Source organism: Vidua macroura, chromosome 24, assembly GCF_024509145.1.
Source record: "Vidua macroura isolate BioBank_ID:100142 chromosome 24, ASM2450914v1, whole genome shotgun sequence".
Classification (NCBI taxonomy): domain Eukaryota; kingdom Metazoa; phylum Chordata; class Aves; order Passeriformes; family Viduidae; genus Vidua; species Vidua macroura.
Genome location: NC_071594.1, coordinates 3,676,773 through 3,693,722, shown reverse-complemented (window position 1 = coordinate 3,693,722; position 16,950 = coordinate 3,676,773). Strand labels below are relative to the sequence as shown.

Below are 16,950 nucleotides of genomic sequence, written 5' to 3'. Positions count from 1 at the left end.
TATGGATCAGGAACCTCAGAGTTTGATGAGGAAAATGCATCAATGAAACATAAACTTTAAGAGATTCAGAGATTTTAGAGGAGCTAAGATTTTAGTTAGAGGTAAGCCTTACTAGAGTTTATTAAAATAAATGAGTAGGCCTTGATGAAGTTAAGAGTTAGTAGTTAACTGATAATTGATTGCTTGTCAGCACAATGTTTCGTTAGCTGGGTTTGTAATGAGGAATACAGAAACTGACAAACAGCTTTTAGGAACATGAGACAATTGTGGGCCTCCTCTGCTCTGAAACCAATTGAAGACAGGGAATGGGAGTTCTACCAAGGTTCATTTGTCATATTTGCATTGAAAAGGCAGAAAGGGCAGAATGAGGAAGACTTCATTTACTTCCTCATTTTGGGACCCCTCCCCATGAACGGGACCACCGACCCATCTCAAGGAACAAACTCTGCATGCTTAACAGCTTTGGGAATGATTAGCACACGGAGCGAGGAATGGGATGTACTAAATGATGAATATGTATTTGTGTTTTGGGTATTCAATTCTGGTGTGGATAAAAGGACTCTGTAATCATTGGGAAGGTGCAGTGTGCATTTGGGAGCTGTCCCACACGCTGCCTGGTGTCACAATAAACAAACACTTTCTAACTTTAAACTGTTGGAGAGTTTTTGTCCGTCACAGCTGGACATCGGTACTAGATCAATACCCAGATTTCTTTAATAAATCATCAACAGCTTAAACACACATTAAAGGATACCAAAAAACAACCCCCTGAACTATCCTAAATTCCCCTGTTTTTCAGCAGAGATTAAACTGCTCATGTTTGACTGCATTAGTTTAATCTGAAGAAAATTTCCCTATTAAAGAACTTCAAGTTTTTTCCACCTCTGCTGCTTCCAAGTGAAGAATATTCCCTTCCAAGCTCTTCAGTTAAATAGCTGCTATCAAAGGTACTTTCCATTACTTCATCTGAAAATAGGGTAAGTACCAACACTGAGAGAAAATAACAGGATTAGGTGCCTTTTCCTAAAATACTGGAATTGAGAATGCCACAGAAGCAAAATGCCTTTGCTGAAAATGGCCAAGGGGAATTAAAGCAGCTACATGAATTTCCATGTTTTCTCATCAACTGCTCAAAATCCAGGATTCCTAACAGTCACTTGCTAAGTCTTGTTTTGGCAATAAATCAACTTCATGCTTCTGAAATGTAATTTGTTAACAACAGGGAAAACTTAAGGTCCCAGAACACCTTGGCAATGTTTTCCCAATATTCAAATTGGCAGAAAATTGCTGCAATTAATGAAGCATTCTGTAAGGTGCATTAGAAACAACTTGCACCATCTTCCAAAGAAAATGAAGAAGAAATTACTGTTGTTTTCTGTCACAATGTAGAACATTACAATGCAACAGCAAAAGGCTGTCTGGATTGTCATCAAACAGCAAGACAGTTTTTATTATTTAAATGACTCACAACCATGATAACAGGGACTCAGACAAAGAACATCATTCACAACAAAAACAACTCTACTCCTGTTAATTCACTTTGTACCAGCAACAGACAAATCTGAACTCCAAGAGGAAATCTGAACTCCAAAAGAAATCTGAACTCCAAGAGTTCAGATTCTTCAATCTCAGTGTTGGAATTTTCCTTTTTCTAAGAACAGTCTAAAGTTCTTGCAGACAGACAGCAGCATAGGATTTTTAGATACTATAATACAAAAAAGTAGCATTCCTAAAGCCCAAAGACAGCAAAATTTGAAATGTTTGGAAGCTGCTGAATTTCTGAAATTATTTTCATTAAATTAGAAATTGTATTTCCACTTGAAGGAGAAATGAAAGATCTACATTCAATACTGCTGAACTGTACTGCTAAAATTTTGCTGTAGCCCTTGCTACAGCCAAAATACTTTTCTTTTTTCAGTACTGCACTTCCAGCTTCCCAGGTGTGTGGACTGGAAACTACCCAAATTAGAGGAATCTCACAGCATCAAGCTGCTAAAAGAATTGTCAGCTTTCTACAGAATCCCCAGCAATCCCTGCCCCTGACAGGGGTGGAACTGGATCATCTTTAAGGTCCCTTCCAACCCCAAACCATTCTGGAATTGTATGATTAAAACTCTGAACACTGGACCATAGAGGTACTGAAATGGTGATTCACCCTCCTTTGGGGTAAACTATTAGGATTTCAGTTAATAAGAAAACAGGGGATTAAAATCAATTCTTTTTCCACTTGGTATGATTCTCCACAAAATCTCAGCTGTACTTCAGGCAGACAAAGCAGTGCTTTAATCATCTGCAATTCACACCTGCACACAGAACCATATGGAAAGAATATTCTGCAAAAAAAAAGCACATTAATAACAATGAATTCTCCTTCTGGAAGAGCACAGGTAAGGAGGACAAGATCCATCTGTTAATCCATTAGAAACATGCACAGAACAGATGCAAAGAAACCAACTAGACCAAATTATTGAATATATCCCAGGAGAGCACCCTGTGTGACAAGGGAGTCATCCAGGGTATTTATGCCTATGGAAGAACAGAGCAGGAGTATTTGAGGGTGCTAATATTTTAATAATTTTAAATGTAAAAGTTCTCCACAGGCTGCTGTAGCAGTCTGAGAATAATCACTATTCTGAGAAAAACAGAAAAGTTAAAAAAAAAAAAAAAAAGAAAGAAAAAAAAAGAAAAACTGAACACTAATTTCAGCATTACACCTTTACAGAGAAGAGTTAAGGAAAAGCAGTGGTGCAGTGGTTGATAAATATGTATTATCCCCAGATTCTCTATTATAACACTGAAAATTATTTGTTCAGACATTCAAACAACTGCACAACAGAGCTGCTAAAGAGCAGGAAGTTGGAATGTGTCTTAAAGGGGTTCCAACTTTTTTTCTGGCAGAGGCAAACCCAGCATTTCTTTTTACCTGGAATGAGGCAACTTTTAACCAACTAAACCCAAAAGCATTCTCCCCCTCTGCACAAGAAGAATATTCTAATGTAAGAGGCAAAATTTAGACTTTCCTTTACAAAATTCCCCTAAAGACTGTTGCACAATCAAAAATGCCCTTTCAGAAAATTACCTCACCCATGACTCACTCTATCACTTTTGCTTCTTTTACAGCACCAGGTGTTCAGGGCTGCAGGAATTTCCATTCAAGTCCTGACCACAGTGATAGCACTGGGAACTGCCAGGCAAATTAACACCTGAACCACACCAAACCTCAGCCCATCTTGGTTCACATCTGATCTTAAGAGACTTGACAAAGCTCAACCAACTGACCAAGTTTCCATCACTCCACACAGGTTCTCCTTTGCAAGGGATGGGTTCAGTCCATCAGTTCAGGAGTAAATGCAGCAGAATTTCCAACACAAGCAGCTCACATCAATGCCACTTCATCCTCTGAGACAGCACAGCACAGGAGATAAGACATGGGAATGTTTGTACCTGTGTTCTTTGTGTTCCAGTAACTGACAGTCCCTGCATGTCAGCCTGTCACAGGTTTCACAGAAAAGTTTTAACTGCTCTTGTTTGTGGACAGGGCAGAAAACAGGACGTTGACCAGATGCTCCCACGGCCTCTGTTTTTAAAAATAAACCATTTGTGCATTTTAAAATAAAATTTAGACAATCTGAAGAGCAAAACAAGTAACTTCCAGTAACAACCAAGAACTTGCAAAGGCAGCTCCAGATGTGCTCTCAGGCTGAAGTTACTGTGAGTGCATCAGGTCAGGGGTTGGACTGATGATCTCAGAGCTCTTTCCCAACCCTCATGACTCTGATTTACAGTGCCAGTGGTTAACAGCTGTTCTCACCTTATTTATTCAAGGACAAGGAGGAATTCATCTTTTCTCATGAGCACCCAAAAGCCCTGTAAGACTGCACAAACACCAGCACGGTGTACATGTGTTTATTAGGATTTAATTCCATATAATTTCACCTCTGACACACTGAAGGATGGGTCAAACCTTTCAAACCTTTTTAACCTTTTTTTTAAATCCTTTTTAACCCATGGCTTTTCCAGCTTATCCCTTCAAACACCTCATTTAGTCAAACACAGCTGAAGTGGGAACTGCAAAGCAAACATTGCCTGTGTTAAGAGTTAAACCCCCAAATAACAAATAATGGCAAAAAATAGTTCTGGGTTTAAAAAAGTGCTGCACAGTGCTCTGAAGGTATTTTCAGCTTAGCAAAGAGAAAAGCAGCCTTTTGGAGGTACAAATTCATTTCCCTCACTCTCCAACATTTCTGAAGCTGGTTATATCATGCAAGTTATTGCAAAGAAAGAGCTGATGAACCTACAGCTGCCACTCACTGAGAGAAATTTAAAGTCTCCAGGGCACATCTTTGAGTCTAAGAAGAAAAAAAAAAAAACAATGACCAGCCCTTCCCCACAATCACAATAAATAAAATTTCTGACAGAAAGTTTATTTTATAAATTTAGTTTATAAAATATTTTATATTTTAGTATAAAATATTAAAAATATTTTTAAATATAAAAATATTTAGTTTAAAATATAAAAATATTTAGGTAGGTTAACTAACTAGTTAGTTTAATAATAGTTTATTTTATAAACTTTATAAACTTTCTGGTTTTGGAACAGTCACTTCCCAGCAGGTATCAAAGGGAAAGCTGAGCTGAAATATCACAAGAGTCACAATTTAGCATTCCTTGTAAAAACATCAGTAATTCTTTCTTGGGCCTTATAATTTGATTGAATTTAAGGGTTTCTCATCTTTAAGGTTTAATACATTTAATCTTAAGTGGATAATATTTCTTATTAAAAATATTCATTACGACATAAAGAGAAGCCTCTCCAAAATGAGGTTTATTTGATAGCGCAAATTAAATAAGATCCTTGTCTGAAAGAACTAAGCTCAACAGCAAACTTTTTAACTATTAAACAATTTTTAGAAAGAAAAGTAGTGTTTGTTCCTTTGAAAGGATACAACAAGACAATTATGGAGATCTTAATTAATTTTAAATTAATTTAAATGAAGAGAGCAAAGTGTTGAGATCCCTCTTCCTCAATATGATCATTTTCAGACACATCCAGATGGTGGAGAACCTAAACATCTGTAAATCAGAACTTTTAACCCATTTACAAATAGAATTTTCTAATCTAAAATCCAGATAGCCTGGACCTGTTCTGAGATGATTTTCCACATTACCTCAATTGGCTACAAATGATATATGACCAAACAACAGTTTAAGAATTTACTTCTAATAAGGCTGCACACCTGAACAAACCCTACACACACTTCACATATTAAATTTTGCTCACTGAGAGATTAAACCTAAAAAAGATTCAAATTCTACATTTACTTGGCAATATCAATACAAAGTAACACCATATATTGAAGGTAACTATAAACTTATATATACATTTCTACAGGGAGAACTATAATTGCTTCTCATAACAAAATACAGCAGAATGTGTAATTTCGTTTCCTTGGACAATGGGTAAGATTATCAATTTACCACTGCTCTCCAGATTCCCTCCATTGAGTTACTTGTTCTACTAAACAGAAAGATTATTAAAAATGGATCTAAATCCTTTCCAAAGGGATTGCACCTCAACCTGCACAAAGCATCACTGTTATAAATTTAGTTCTTCCTCTATTTTTACAGCTACTAATTTTGCACTGGTAACTTTGGGCTGTACTTTTCCCAAATCCTGGGGGGAAAACACACAGAGCTGGTTGTTACCTCCACCATCCCCCCCTGTTATATATGTAACATCTAAAGAGAAAAGGCTCTTGGAACAGGCAGCACAAAGTGATATTCAACACTCACCTGACGACACATCCTCTTTTTTCCTGATCATGTGATCCTTAGTAAACTTTACTCGCTGGTGAGCCTCGATGCAGGTCTTACACAGCCACTCCCCACACTCCACACAGAAACCCACGGCGCTGGCGTTGTCCTCACAGCTGGTACACACCTGTGGGGGAAGGGAAACCACAACTGTCCTGGGGAGCCCCGGAGAGCAGAAAGGGCTGGGGGGAAAAGGCACCAGAATTGTTCTAGGGAGAGCTGACAGAGCCAGAGAGCAGAGCAGGGGTGGGGAAAAGGCACCAGAATCATCCTGAGGAGCACTGATGTCCCAGAAATCAGAGCAAGGGTGGGGAAAAGGCACCAGAATCATCCTGACAGGACCAGAGAGCAGAAAGGGGTGGGGAAAAGTACCAGAATTGTTCTGGGGAGCACTGACAGGACCAGAGAGCAGAGGAAGGGTGGGGGGAAAGCACCAGAATCATCCTGACAGGACCAGAGAGCAGAAGGGATTGGGGAAAAGGCACCAGAATCATCCTGGGGAGCACTGATGTCCCAGAGAGCAGAAAGGGCTGGGGGGGGAAAGGCACCAAAATTGTCCCAGGGAGCACTGACAGGACCAGAGAGCAGAGGAGGGGTGGGGAAAAGGCACCAGAATCATCCTGGAGAGCATTGGAAGGCCCAGAGAGCAGAAAGGGCTGGGGAAAAGGCATCAGAATTGTCCTGGGGAGCATTGATGTCCCAGAAATCAGAGCAGGGTTGGGGAAAAGGCACCACAATTGTTCTGGGGAGCACTGACAGGACCGGAGAGCAGACAGGGCTGGGGGGAAAAGGCAGCAGAACTGTTCTGGGGAGCACTGACAGCCCCAGAGAGCAGACAGGGCTGGGGGGAAAAGGCAGCAGAATTGTTCTGGGGAGCACTGACAGCCCCAGAGAGCAGACAGGGCTGGGGGGAAAAGGCAGCAGAATTGTTCTGGGGAGCACTGACAGCCCCAGAGAGCAGACAGGGCCGGGGGGAAAAGGCAGCAGAATTGTTCTGGGGAGCACTGACAGCCCCAGAGAGCAGACAGGGCTGGGGGGAAAAGGCAGCAGAATTGTTCTGGGGAGCACTGACAGCCCCAGAGAGCAGACAGGGCCGGGGGGAAAAGGCAGCAGCACCGTCCCAAGGAGAACTGGCAGGCGCAGGGAGCAGAGGCTGGGGCAGCAGCACGGTCCCTACCTGCTCTGACTTCTCGTCGGAGCTGCTGGGGCTCTCCGAGGTGTCCTTCACAAAGTAGTTGTCCACCAGGTCGATCTGCCGGCACTCCTGGCGGCAGATCGGGCACCGGATCACCCCCACTGCAAAACACAGCACCCCACAGGCTTTTAGGGCAGCAAAGCCCACAGAGCAACGTGCCCAGCAGCAGCCAGCACCAAGCACACGCCTCCCCTCACCTGGGTAAAGGATTCCACACTTGACACTGTCATTAAAAACCAGCCAGTGCAGCTGTAGAACAGGTTTCACCCCAAAATATACTCCCTCAACTAATCCCAAAAAAACCCCACAAGCCTCTACAGAAAGGGATCCCCCACCTAGCTGGGGATCTCCCTAATTTCTACATCATCCTCAGTTTTTCCTACTTATTTCTTCCCCAAAAATCCTGTATTTTTAGCAAAGTGATTTGTTGTGCCCGTGCAAATATTAATTTTTTCCCCTGTTGATTTTACATTACAAAACTCAAGAAACTTGGTTTTTTTTTAGATTATTTTTTAGAACAGTCTACAGTCAGCCTGTCTCAAGACAAGCATTAAGAGGGCTCTGCCCATTTAGCTGGGGTGACTTCAGGGATGTTCCTGAAAATGCCACAGTGTGTCTCAGTGCTCCCCCAGGTAGCCCAGGAAGATTTCTAATATAATCTATTTCCATGAGGTCAGGGAGGCAGACGAAGCAATAAAACACCAGCATCCTGCTTTGTTATCCTTTGTAATCACTAAATTAGTTTTAAATCCTCAGCAGAGCTGCAAAGGAGTCACTACATGAACCAAAGTGACATTTAAAGACGTCTATGAACAGCCCCCATAAAGATTTGAAAATTTATTTATAACTTAGGTAGTGGCTCACACTTCACAGAAGTGTCACTGGATCTTAAATCAAATTCCTATGCAATTTATTAAGAATAGAATCTTCAAGAAGCTTTCCAAGCCATTGGATATTTTTACACACTAAAACAACTTTGAGAAGTGTAATTAAATGATGCTCAGCTCCTTTGTGGATATTCAATTAGGACAGTAGGACTTATTTCAGCAAGATTAATTACATTAGTAGTGGAGTAGCATTAATTTTTTTCAAGTGCTAAAATTAATGATGGCTTCAGAACACAGGAGATTCACTGCAGGGCAGCAATAATCCAACTAAAAATTCCCTGTCTCACCAAACCCAACACATCTCAAGAGCAGGATATGAAAAATAACCAGTACTGCAGCAGCTACGCATACAAGAGCTTTCACACACAGTGAAACCTTCCTCATATGCAGAACTTTGAGGTTTTCTGACAACTGAGAGACAAAATTCTTTAGGGAATACCAGCTGAAAGCCATCCAGCAGCTATGTGTATATACTCACACAACAAAAATTTCAGGTTATTTCCCATAAAAACTGCTCCATCCAAACCAAACCAAACCTAAACTTGATGTTTAGTGCTGCCTTGGGTCAAACAAACAAAATATTTCAGGAAAACAACAAAACAGAGGAAGCTCAAGAGCTGTAATCTCTAGACATCAGAAAGTCAAATTCTACAGATGAAAACCCCTTCCTGTAAGGCAACTTTTGGGTTGGTTTTACAGTAGCCAAACCAATGAAAGCTTGAAGAAAATCAAGCCTTTTGATCCAAGTGAGAGCCCACAGGCTGGATTCTGGCCATGGGTAACCCAACACCCAAGTTTTGCACCTCCTCCACATTCAAATAAAAACTGCACACCAAGTGCCCCCAGTGTTCTGCACACACCTCAAGAGATCAAAACCCAAATTTCAAGGCCTTGCCATTCTCATTTAGCACATTACACTCCTTTTTCACGTCTCAACACTCTTTATTTCCAACAGTAGCTTTCCAATAATATATGAGCCACTAAACATCTCATATTGTGGTCTTTTCATCTAATAAAAAACAAATTACAGCAGCACCATTTGTACTAGAAATCGAATGTACTGAAAAGATACACATCTGGCTAATTTTGTAAGGCAGGAGGGAAAAGTAGAGAAAATCACACTGAAATAGCATTTACATACAAAGAAGATTCTTAGCTGTCAAAACTTGAGATAATTTGTGAGCTAACAAAGTTTATTGCAAAAAGTTTAGTGAGAATGTATTTTAGGACAAACTAAGATTCAAATGTTTGTATCACCTCTGTGGAAAACAAGTTTTCACTGTCAGTCTCGATTTTAAAAAAATCTTATCTAGGAAAATAAAAGTAAATATAAAAGTATCATCCTATTTATACTCCAGCTGAACTTACTATGTTATTTTTCTGCATCAAACAAATCAAACACATTAGTCCTGGTACAAACATTCTCACTGTAACTCTGCTTTCCAAAAGCATTAGCACACAGTAAAAACTACTGTTTAAAGATCAATTTTATTTTTTCAAATCACAGGTGAATTAGAATAAGACACATTCATACAAACTCTGAAGGTCAGACTGGTTTATGATCTCCTTCAAGCCTAATTATTACCATCAAGATTTCCCATGTCCTCAGAGATGGCTTCATATGAATTTTGAGCTGTAAATTGTTGCTGCAGAGGTCAAGAGCAGCACTGAAGCAAAGAGCTGAGAAAAGGGAAGTTTCTTTCAGGAAGTTCTGACCACACCACGTGAAACCCTGCACTGAGGGGCTGAAACACTTTGTGCAGCAGTTCCTTTGTGCCTTACAGAACGCTGCCACCAAAACCCTGCCCTCAGCATTAACTACAGGAACACAGTTATGCTGCAGGTCCTGAAAAAAGAACAGTTCAGAGCACTACAAATGTCACCAGCCACCCACAGGTGCTCCTGTGGATACCAGTACATGAAGAAATTCAGGGAGAATCATGCTTTGGACCTAAAAGGCCACAGGAATTTATGAACTATTTTACAGGAGCTGCAGGGAACAGGAGTGGCCTTCCAAGCTTCTTTAGTTGCACTTTAGAGGACCCACACTGCCCATTTTTCCACTTGTTTCTATCCCACACCTCAAGTGTGTAAGACCTGTAACAACCATGAGCACACACACTCACTACCCCTCTTCCATATCTCTCTGCACCACATTTTCCCTTCCCTTATGTCCTATTCCCAATTAATGATGCAGTTCAGATCAGATTCTGCTTTTGGTCCCACACTTTTGCAGAACAGCAAAAATATTTCCAATCACACACATTCCCTGTCCCCCACCTGCTGCTACACACAGCACTCAGCCCAAATGGAGGTTTGTTTTTCCTTTCACCCTGCCTAAGGCTGACTGAAGCAGAAGCAGGAATTGTTTCCTAGCTGGAAATCTGGACTGCCAGTCTCCAATGGGGCAGGCAGGAAAAGCCCTGCCTGGCACTGCCAAGCCTGCTCAAAGGGAGATGGGTTTCATCTTCTCACCTGAGCCATCCCTCCCTGCCAGAACCTGTGATTCAGGGAGGAAAGAGGCTCCAGGAGATTCCATGGAGTCTCCTGAGACAGACAGAGCCTTTCAGGGGCTGAGGAGCAGCACAAAGCACTGACAGAACACAGGAATGTGCTCAGGGATGGATCTGTAGGACCTACAGGACCCTGCCCCTGGATGGGAGCTGGAGCAGAGCCCACACGGATGTAAATGGGAATTCTGGCACATCCCAGGAATGCTCCCTGTCCTGGGGAGGGCTGCTCCTGCCCCAGTGGGAGCTCAGGTCACTGCAAGGCAGGAGCAAGGGTGAAACCAAGGACACAACAAGAACCTTCCTGGAGGCTCCAGGACCTGCCCTTGTCACCAAGGAGCCCTTCTACCCCAGGAGAAGGTTCTGTCCCAGCAGGGAGATGCCAGCACCCAGATTTCACTGTCAGTTATACAACTGCAGGCACATCTCCTTACAATGCACACTGCATCTCCCGATTTGTCAAAGACTTTAAGAACACTAATGAGAGCAGCATCTCTGTAATCCTTTTAACTGCTTATGGTGTAGATAAAGCATGCTGAGCTCGACCACAGACATCAAAGCGTGTCAGAAAGCACGAATCTGAAGTAAACTCAGGAGGAAAGTTGATTTTGCTTTCCCAAAAACAGGCTGCTAAAAACCCTGCCTCATAATCCAGCAGCAAATCACTATGGAACACTGCAAAAACCTTCAGATTTCAAGTGGAAGCTGCTTTTAATCTACCACTCCCAGCTCACACCTAAAGCTGCAACATAAGTATTTTTCTTAATTGTAACTCAGAACTCTGTAAATACCTTTTATATATTAAGTTTAACACTTCCCCAGGGTAACTGTGCTCCTCTGAATGCATCCCAAAACAGGTAATTTTTCAACAGGTTTCATCTTGAATTAGTTTCAATAAGCCAAGTATTAAAAACCTGCTTTCTCCAGGCTGACATACCAATACCAACAACGCTAAAATACTGCCAAATTTCAAGGATGCTTGAGAGCTAGGGTGAAGGCAGGGGAAAGGTTGATTTCTCTGCATTTCCAGTCCTGTAGGACCAAAACAGAGACACTCATGTCCACTCTTTGGCCACTGTCCCCACTCCAGCTTGATATATAGGAATCAGTGTGTGTTCCACTCATATCCATTGATTCAGCACCAGAAAAAAACTGGAATTTTCTGACTCTTCTTTGCTCCCTACCCACCCTTCTGGGCATTTCCTTCTGGAATTCCCTCAGATGTTTGAGAGACCAGCTCTACAACAACAAGGCTTCCTGAGCCAGTAAGAATTAACCTGTTCCCCCACCAAACCCACCTACAACCATCCTCTTGATCTGGATTTTTAGTTTTTGTTTACAAACACTACAGAAGCCTCCAGCCCTGTGAGAGAAGGGGAGGTGGGGTGAAAGGAAAGGGGAACACACCCAAGGAGCCAAGGAAACTCATCTGCTGCCTAAACCCACCACAGCAGCCAAAGCAGAATGAGGAACTTTTAGAAGAAGCACCACACTGAGGGCTCCACATTCACTTGTTGGCTTCAGGTCCAAGCTGACTTCAATCAACTTTAAATAAACACATCACAACCCCACTGAAATCTCACAGAGAACAAAAAGCAATACTGGAATAATTAAAAGTTATTGATCTGAATGAGGATGGCATGGATCTGATGAGATCATGGACATGAACCAGGGAGGGCAGATCATGCACATGATGTACAAGATCCAAAAATCTCTTTGCACCTCAGCAGCACCCAATGGATCCCCTCCATCACTGGGACATGGCAGAGAGTCTTTCCAGCAGTTCAAATTTATAAATTCAAAGTTTATTCAAACACTGACCCCAAACACTTGCGTTCCTAAACACCTCTACTTACACACTAGAATTCCTATTTTCAGAAGATACAACTCCTTTAACATCAGCTCTGATGTGTAGCACAAAAATCTTTATCAATTCTTTAGCTGCTTCATAACATTTGGAGTACTGAAACTATAAAAAAAAAGAGGATAAATAAGTAAGTTTGAGCTCAATACCCTAAAATAAAATGTTTGAAGTGTGTTATGGACAACAAGTTGAACAGGAGCCAAGAGCAGATCCTTCACAAGAGAAGATTGTGTCCCAGGCTGCACTACCAGGACAAGGACAGCCATCCCTCCTTGTGGGAAGCAGAAACTTCCACAGACACTGAGGGATTTGATTTACAGCCTTGGAAGAAGCTTGGACTGATGTAAAAATACAATACACAGACATTAAGCAGAACAATCATAAACTTATATTTCTATAGTTGTAAGTAGGAATATGCCTTAAGTATGTGAGAAACTGTATGGGTAAGGTGGTGAAGGGTTATAATGTAGGGGTGGGGTTGTATAGAATAAGCTAGGAGTTTACAAGTTATAATAGAAGCATCTGTGTGCATGTGAGACAGAAGCCATTGGACAAAAGTATCCACAGTGCAGCAGAAGTGAGTAAAGGTGATAGGTTAGAAAAGCAAAATAAATCCTGTGGCCTTTTCTATTGGTTTAGAAAGTTCTGTATTGCCTTGTAACAAAGAAACTTGTGACTAATCTTGAGTGCTTGCTCCTCTAAAATCTCACAGCCTCTGAGACTGATGTTTATCTGAGCAATAAATTGTTCTTAGCTTGAAAATAGTCCCATCCCTTCATTTTTAGCAGTGACAATGATAGTTCCTCCTGGTCAGCACTCCAGGAGACCACACTGGGCCAGTACAGGGCTCCCAGTATGGGACACCACTGGGCCAGTACAGGGCTCCCAGTACAGGACAGACTCCCAAACTGGGACAAACCCAGCAGTGCTGAGCCCAGGGCTCAGGGCTGGAGCACACAGGGGTGAGGAGAGACCTGAGCACTGCCTGTGGGGCAGGGGCAGAGCCTGGGTGAACAGCAAGGGATGGACAGTGTCACTGTCACTGCTAAAAATGAAGGGATGGGACCATGGCCGAGCTAAAACGCTTTATTGCTCACATAAACATCAGTCTCAGAGGCTGTGAGATTTTAGAGGAGCAAGCACTCAAGATTAGTCACAAGATTCTTTGTTACAAGGCAATACAGAACTTTCTAAACCAATAGAAAAGGCCACAGGATTTATTTTGCTTTTCTAACCTATCACCTTTACTCACTTCTGCTGCACTGTGGATACTTTTGTCCAATGGCTTCTGTCTCACATGCACACAGATGCTTCTATTATAACTTGTAAACTCCTAGCTCATTCTATACAACCCCACCCCTACATTATAACCCTTCACCACCTTACCCATACAGTTTCTCACATACTTAAGGCATGTTCTTACTTACAACTATAGAAATATAAATTTATTATTTTTCTGCTTAATGTCTGTGTATTGTATTTTTACATCAATCCAAGCTTCTTCCACGACTGCAGATCAAACCCTTCAGTGTCTGTGGAAGTTTCTGTTTTTCTGATTCCCACAGGACAGTGCCAGCAGGAAGAAAGGGATTTCTGCTCCCCAGGGTCCAAGGAGGATGGTCCAGCACTGCTCATGCCAGCACAGCTGGAGCAGGCTGGAGGAAGCTCCTGTCACTGCTCTCACCAGACCGGCTCTGGGCCAGGGGTGGGGCTGGGCACACCTGGCCCTGCCACCCCACGTGATGCCCCACTCCAGCCACGATTGTGCCAAAGAATGGCTTCAAATTCTGCTGATAACGTGGGAGACAGCAATGAGCACAAGCCCAAAACTATCACATTATCCCCTGAAAATCAACTCCCCAAAACCCAATTTCTGTCGAGCAAGCAGCACCATCTGAGACATCTGGTTCCACACACAGCCTTGGGTTGGGGGGCAGTACCACACTGTGGTAATATACGAGCCACTAAACATCTCATATTGGTACCCCCCACAGAAGTACTGAGTGACTGGAAGATAATTAAGGTCCTCTCAGATGTTTACACTGTTACAACTGATGCCCCAGGTTTAGCTTTTCTATTTTTCACATTCTGAGCTGCTTTAGTGTGTAGTTCTGAGCTTCACATTAGGGGATGCTGAGCTCTCTGCACAGAGCAGAGAGACAAAACAATTCCTTCTCCAGCTGGGGACCAAGGACAGATGATCCAAATCTCAGCCCAAGAGCACAAACAACGTGGGCTGGAGAGAGGAAAACAATCAGGATGGGACTGCATGGGCTGGAGCTGTAACTGGACAATTAACCCCAATATGCAAATGGAGCAGAACTGATCACACTGACAGACCCCGTGGCCACTTGTGCATTTTGGGACCATTTTGGTTCATCTTGGGTGCAGCCCTGGCTGGGCTCTTGTGCTGCCCACGGTGGATCCATGGAGGCCTTCTCATAAATCCCTATTTTATTCTTTAGCTCTGTCCAGCCTCTGCTTTAGCTCAGCCTTCTCAAGGCATCACGATGACAACAAAACTTCCCAGTTCAGGAAATATTTGCAAGCACTTGTGCAATCCAGTAACTCCAGCTTCCGTTCTGGGCTCAGGCCTGGCAGGGCACCAGCCCTCTCAGGAATGAATCTCTGCCAGGTCCCATTTATTGGGTGACAACTCCAATAGTAGTTACTCCATGTGCATAATATTTATTTCTCTGAGCGCTGCAAGGGTCCAAGCATGTTTCTGCACAGCCATACATCAAAACCCTGCTCTAATTTCAGTGATTAGACCTTGAAACAAACCCTCACAGGTCAAGGGAGTGATACAATCAGATTGAAATCTGTCAGAATAAAAATACATTTTAAAAAATTACCTGCTTTCAAGGTCCACTCCTAACTCAGCTTTTTGTTTTTTGAACAATCCTTGACAATATGGCAATTATTACACACTGAACTGACAATACATTATATTTAATAATAAAAAAATTTACAGCTGCCACAGATATTAATTCTTATAAAAATAACACATGCCTTAATGTTCTCTGGTGGAAATATTTTACAATACACTATTAATTTAGACTGAAATTTACGTTTCACACCAAGATTTTTAGTAAGTCCAGAATATGAACTGAACATTTTCCAGCATATATTCATGAGCCTCACTTATGAACACAGGAGAAAAGTAAAGAATCAAGAGAGTTCAGGTGATGTCTACTCACATCCAGTTTAATAAAACTGAAGATGCTGCATTTACACAGCTTTAAGAGCCTTATTTGACGCAGGAATTTTCATTCTTCTTGACTGAAAATACAATAACTACCACCAAACTCAGTGTGAGGGACATGCCACATCCTCATACACATCAGAGACTTTTTATGTCCTCCTCTCACAGCAAATTAAAAAAATTAAAAACTTCAGGTGTGATTAATACAACACAGCAACACTGGCTGCAGGAGCTGGATTCAGCACATCAAACCAATTCCTGGTACCACACATCACAGCTCTGGGTAGTAAATGTGTTGTTCCTCAGTTTACACACACAACCAACTGTGGAGGGTTTTCAGCTCATTTGGTTCTTCAGCCTAATCTTAATTGTGACATTCCCAAGGAGCTGGGAGAGCCCTAAGCTCTCTCTACTCAGATAATCTTCTTTAGAGAGATTGTAAATATCTCATCCAGGCAGTGAAACCACAAAACAACCTCTCCTCCAGGAGCAGGAGCAGCAGTGGGTGCAGGAAAAGTTGTTTTACAGTACCTGTTACAGTCTGAAATCCCTAACTTAGAAATCAGCTTTTTTTTTTCAGAATACTGTGATACAAATGCAGGCATTTTCTTGTAACCTCTTCAGCCTGAAAGGAGGAGTCCAGCTGGACAGCTGAAGCACCATACAAAATCATCTATCCACCAAATAAAATGCACATTCCCATAACCAATTAAGAAATTAAACCAAATATGAGATGCTACTTTTCATGTTAAACATGCATATGCTTTAAATATATGAAACAAGACTCTTCTATTTTTTCCCCAACATAAATGTAATCAACAGCAAAATAAACCTTTTTCACCAGCAAAATAGGTATGACTCACCAAGAACCTGTTTTTAATACAGCAATCCACAACTTCAGATTATTCTTCTAAGCTTTAGTCAGGGGTTCTCTAACTTTTAGGAACTGAGATGATTCTTCTGCCTTCTTTAGCAGTGGCTCTGAAGGGAGTGGGAGGCTGGCAGGAGCAGAGATGCTGATCCAGACCCAACACCACTCTGCAAGGAGGGCAGAGGGAGCTCCACCAGGAAGGTGCTGTCACTCCAAGAACTGCCCTGTGGGCACCAACCTCACATTCCATTTCCACAGCTTTTACCCAATAAATACATATATCTACTATTTTATGTCCTGACAGCCTTCACTGAGCCAAGTCTCAAACTAATTAAGAAAGCAGCCAGGAAAATATCACTTGTACTTTTCTGGTTTATGTGAAGAGATGCACAAAGATAGAAAGGACACTCCAGCAGTGAGAGCCTGCAGCAAAGTGAGACCTGCCTCAGGTACAGCTACAGGTACCACTTCTCTTTCATTCTTCCTTCATGAAAAAGCACCTGCTTGTCACGAAGGAGACTTGAGAATCAGCAGAAGTGGAAGTAACACTTCACACTTTGTGACTGCCAGAACAGGGAAGGAACCTGCGTGACTAAGCACTGTG

At 42.1% G+C, this 16,950-nt stretch overlaps 1 protein-coding gene across 2 annotated transcripts in view; it reads right to left on the bottom strand.

Annotated features, from left to right (window-relative positions):
• Positions 1-16,950, bottom strand: part of TRIM33 (tripartite motif containing 33) — a 42,493-nt gene that overhangs the window by 22,360 nt on the left and 3,183 nt on the right. For both annotated transcript variants that reach the window (XR_008440529.1, XM_053998203.1), the window contains exons 2-4: positions 6,992-7,110; positions 5,794-5,941; positions 3,445-3,577 (exon numbers count right to left, since the gene is read on the bottom strand). Coding sequence is in view for 1 of the 2 variants with exons in the window: in XM_053998203.1 (XP_053854178.1) it covers positions 3,445-3,577; positions 5,794-5,941; positions 6,992-7,110 (400 nt within the window). In the remaining variant the exon portion in view is untranslated. The remainder of the gene's footprint in view (positions 1-3,444; positions 3,578-5,793; positions 5,942-6,991; positions 7,111-16,950) is intronic.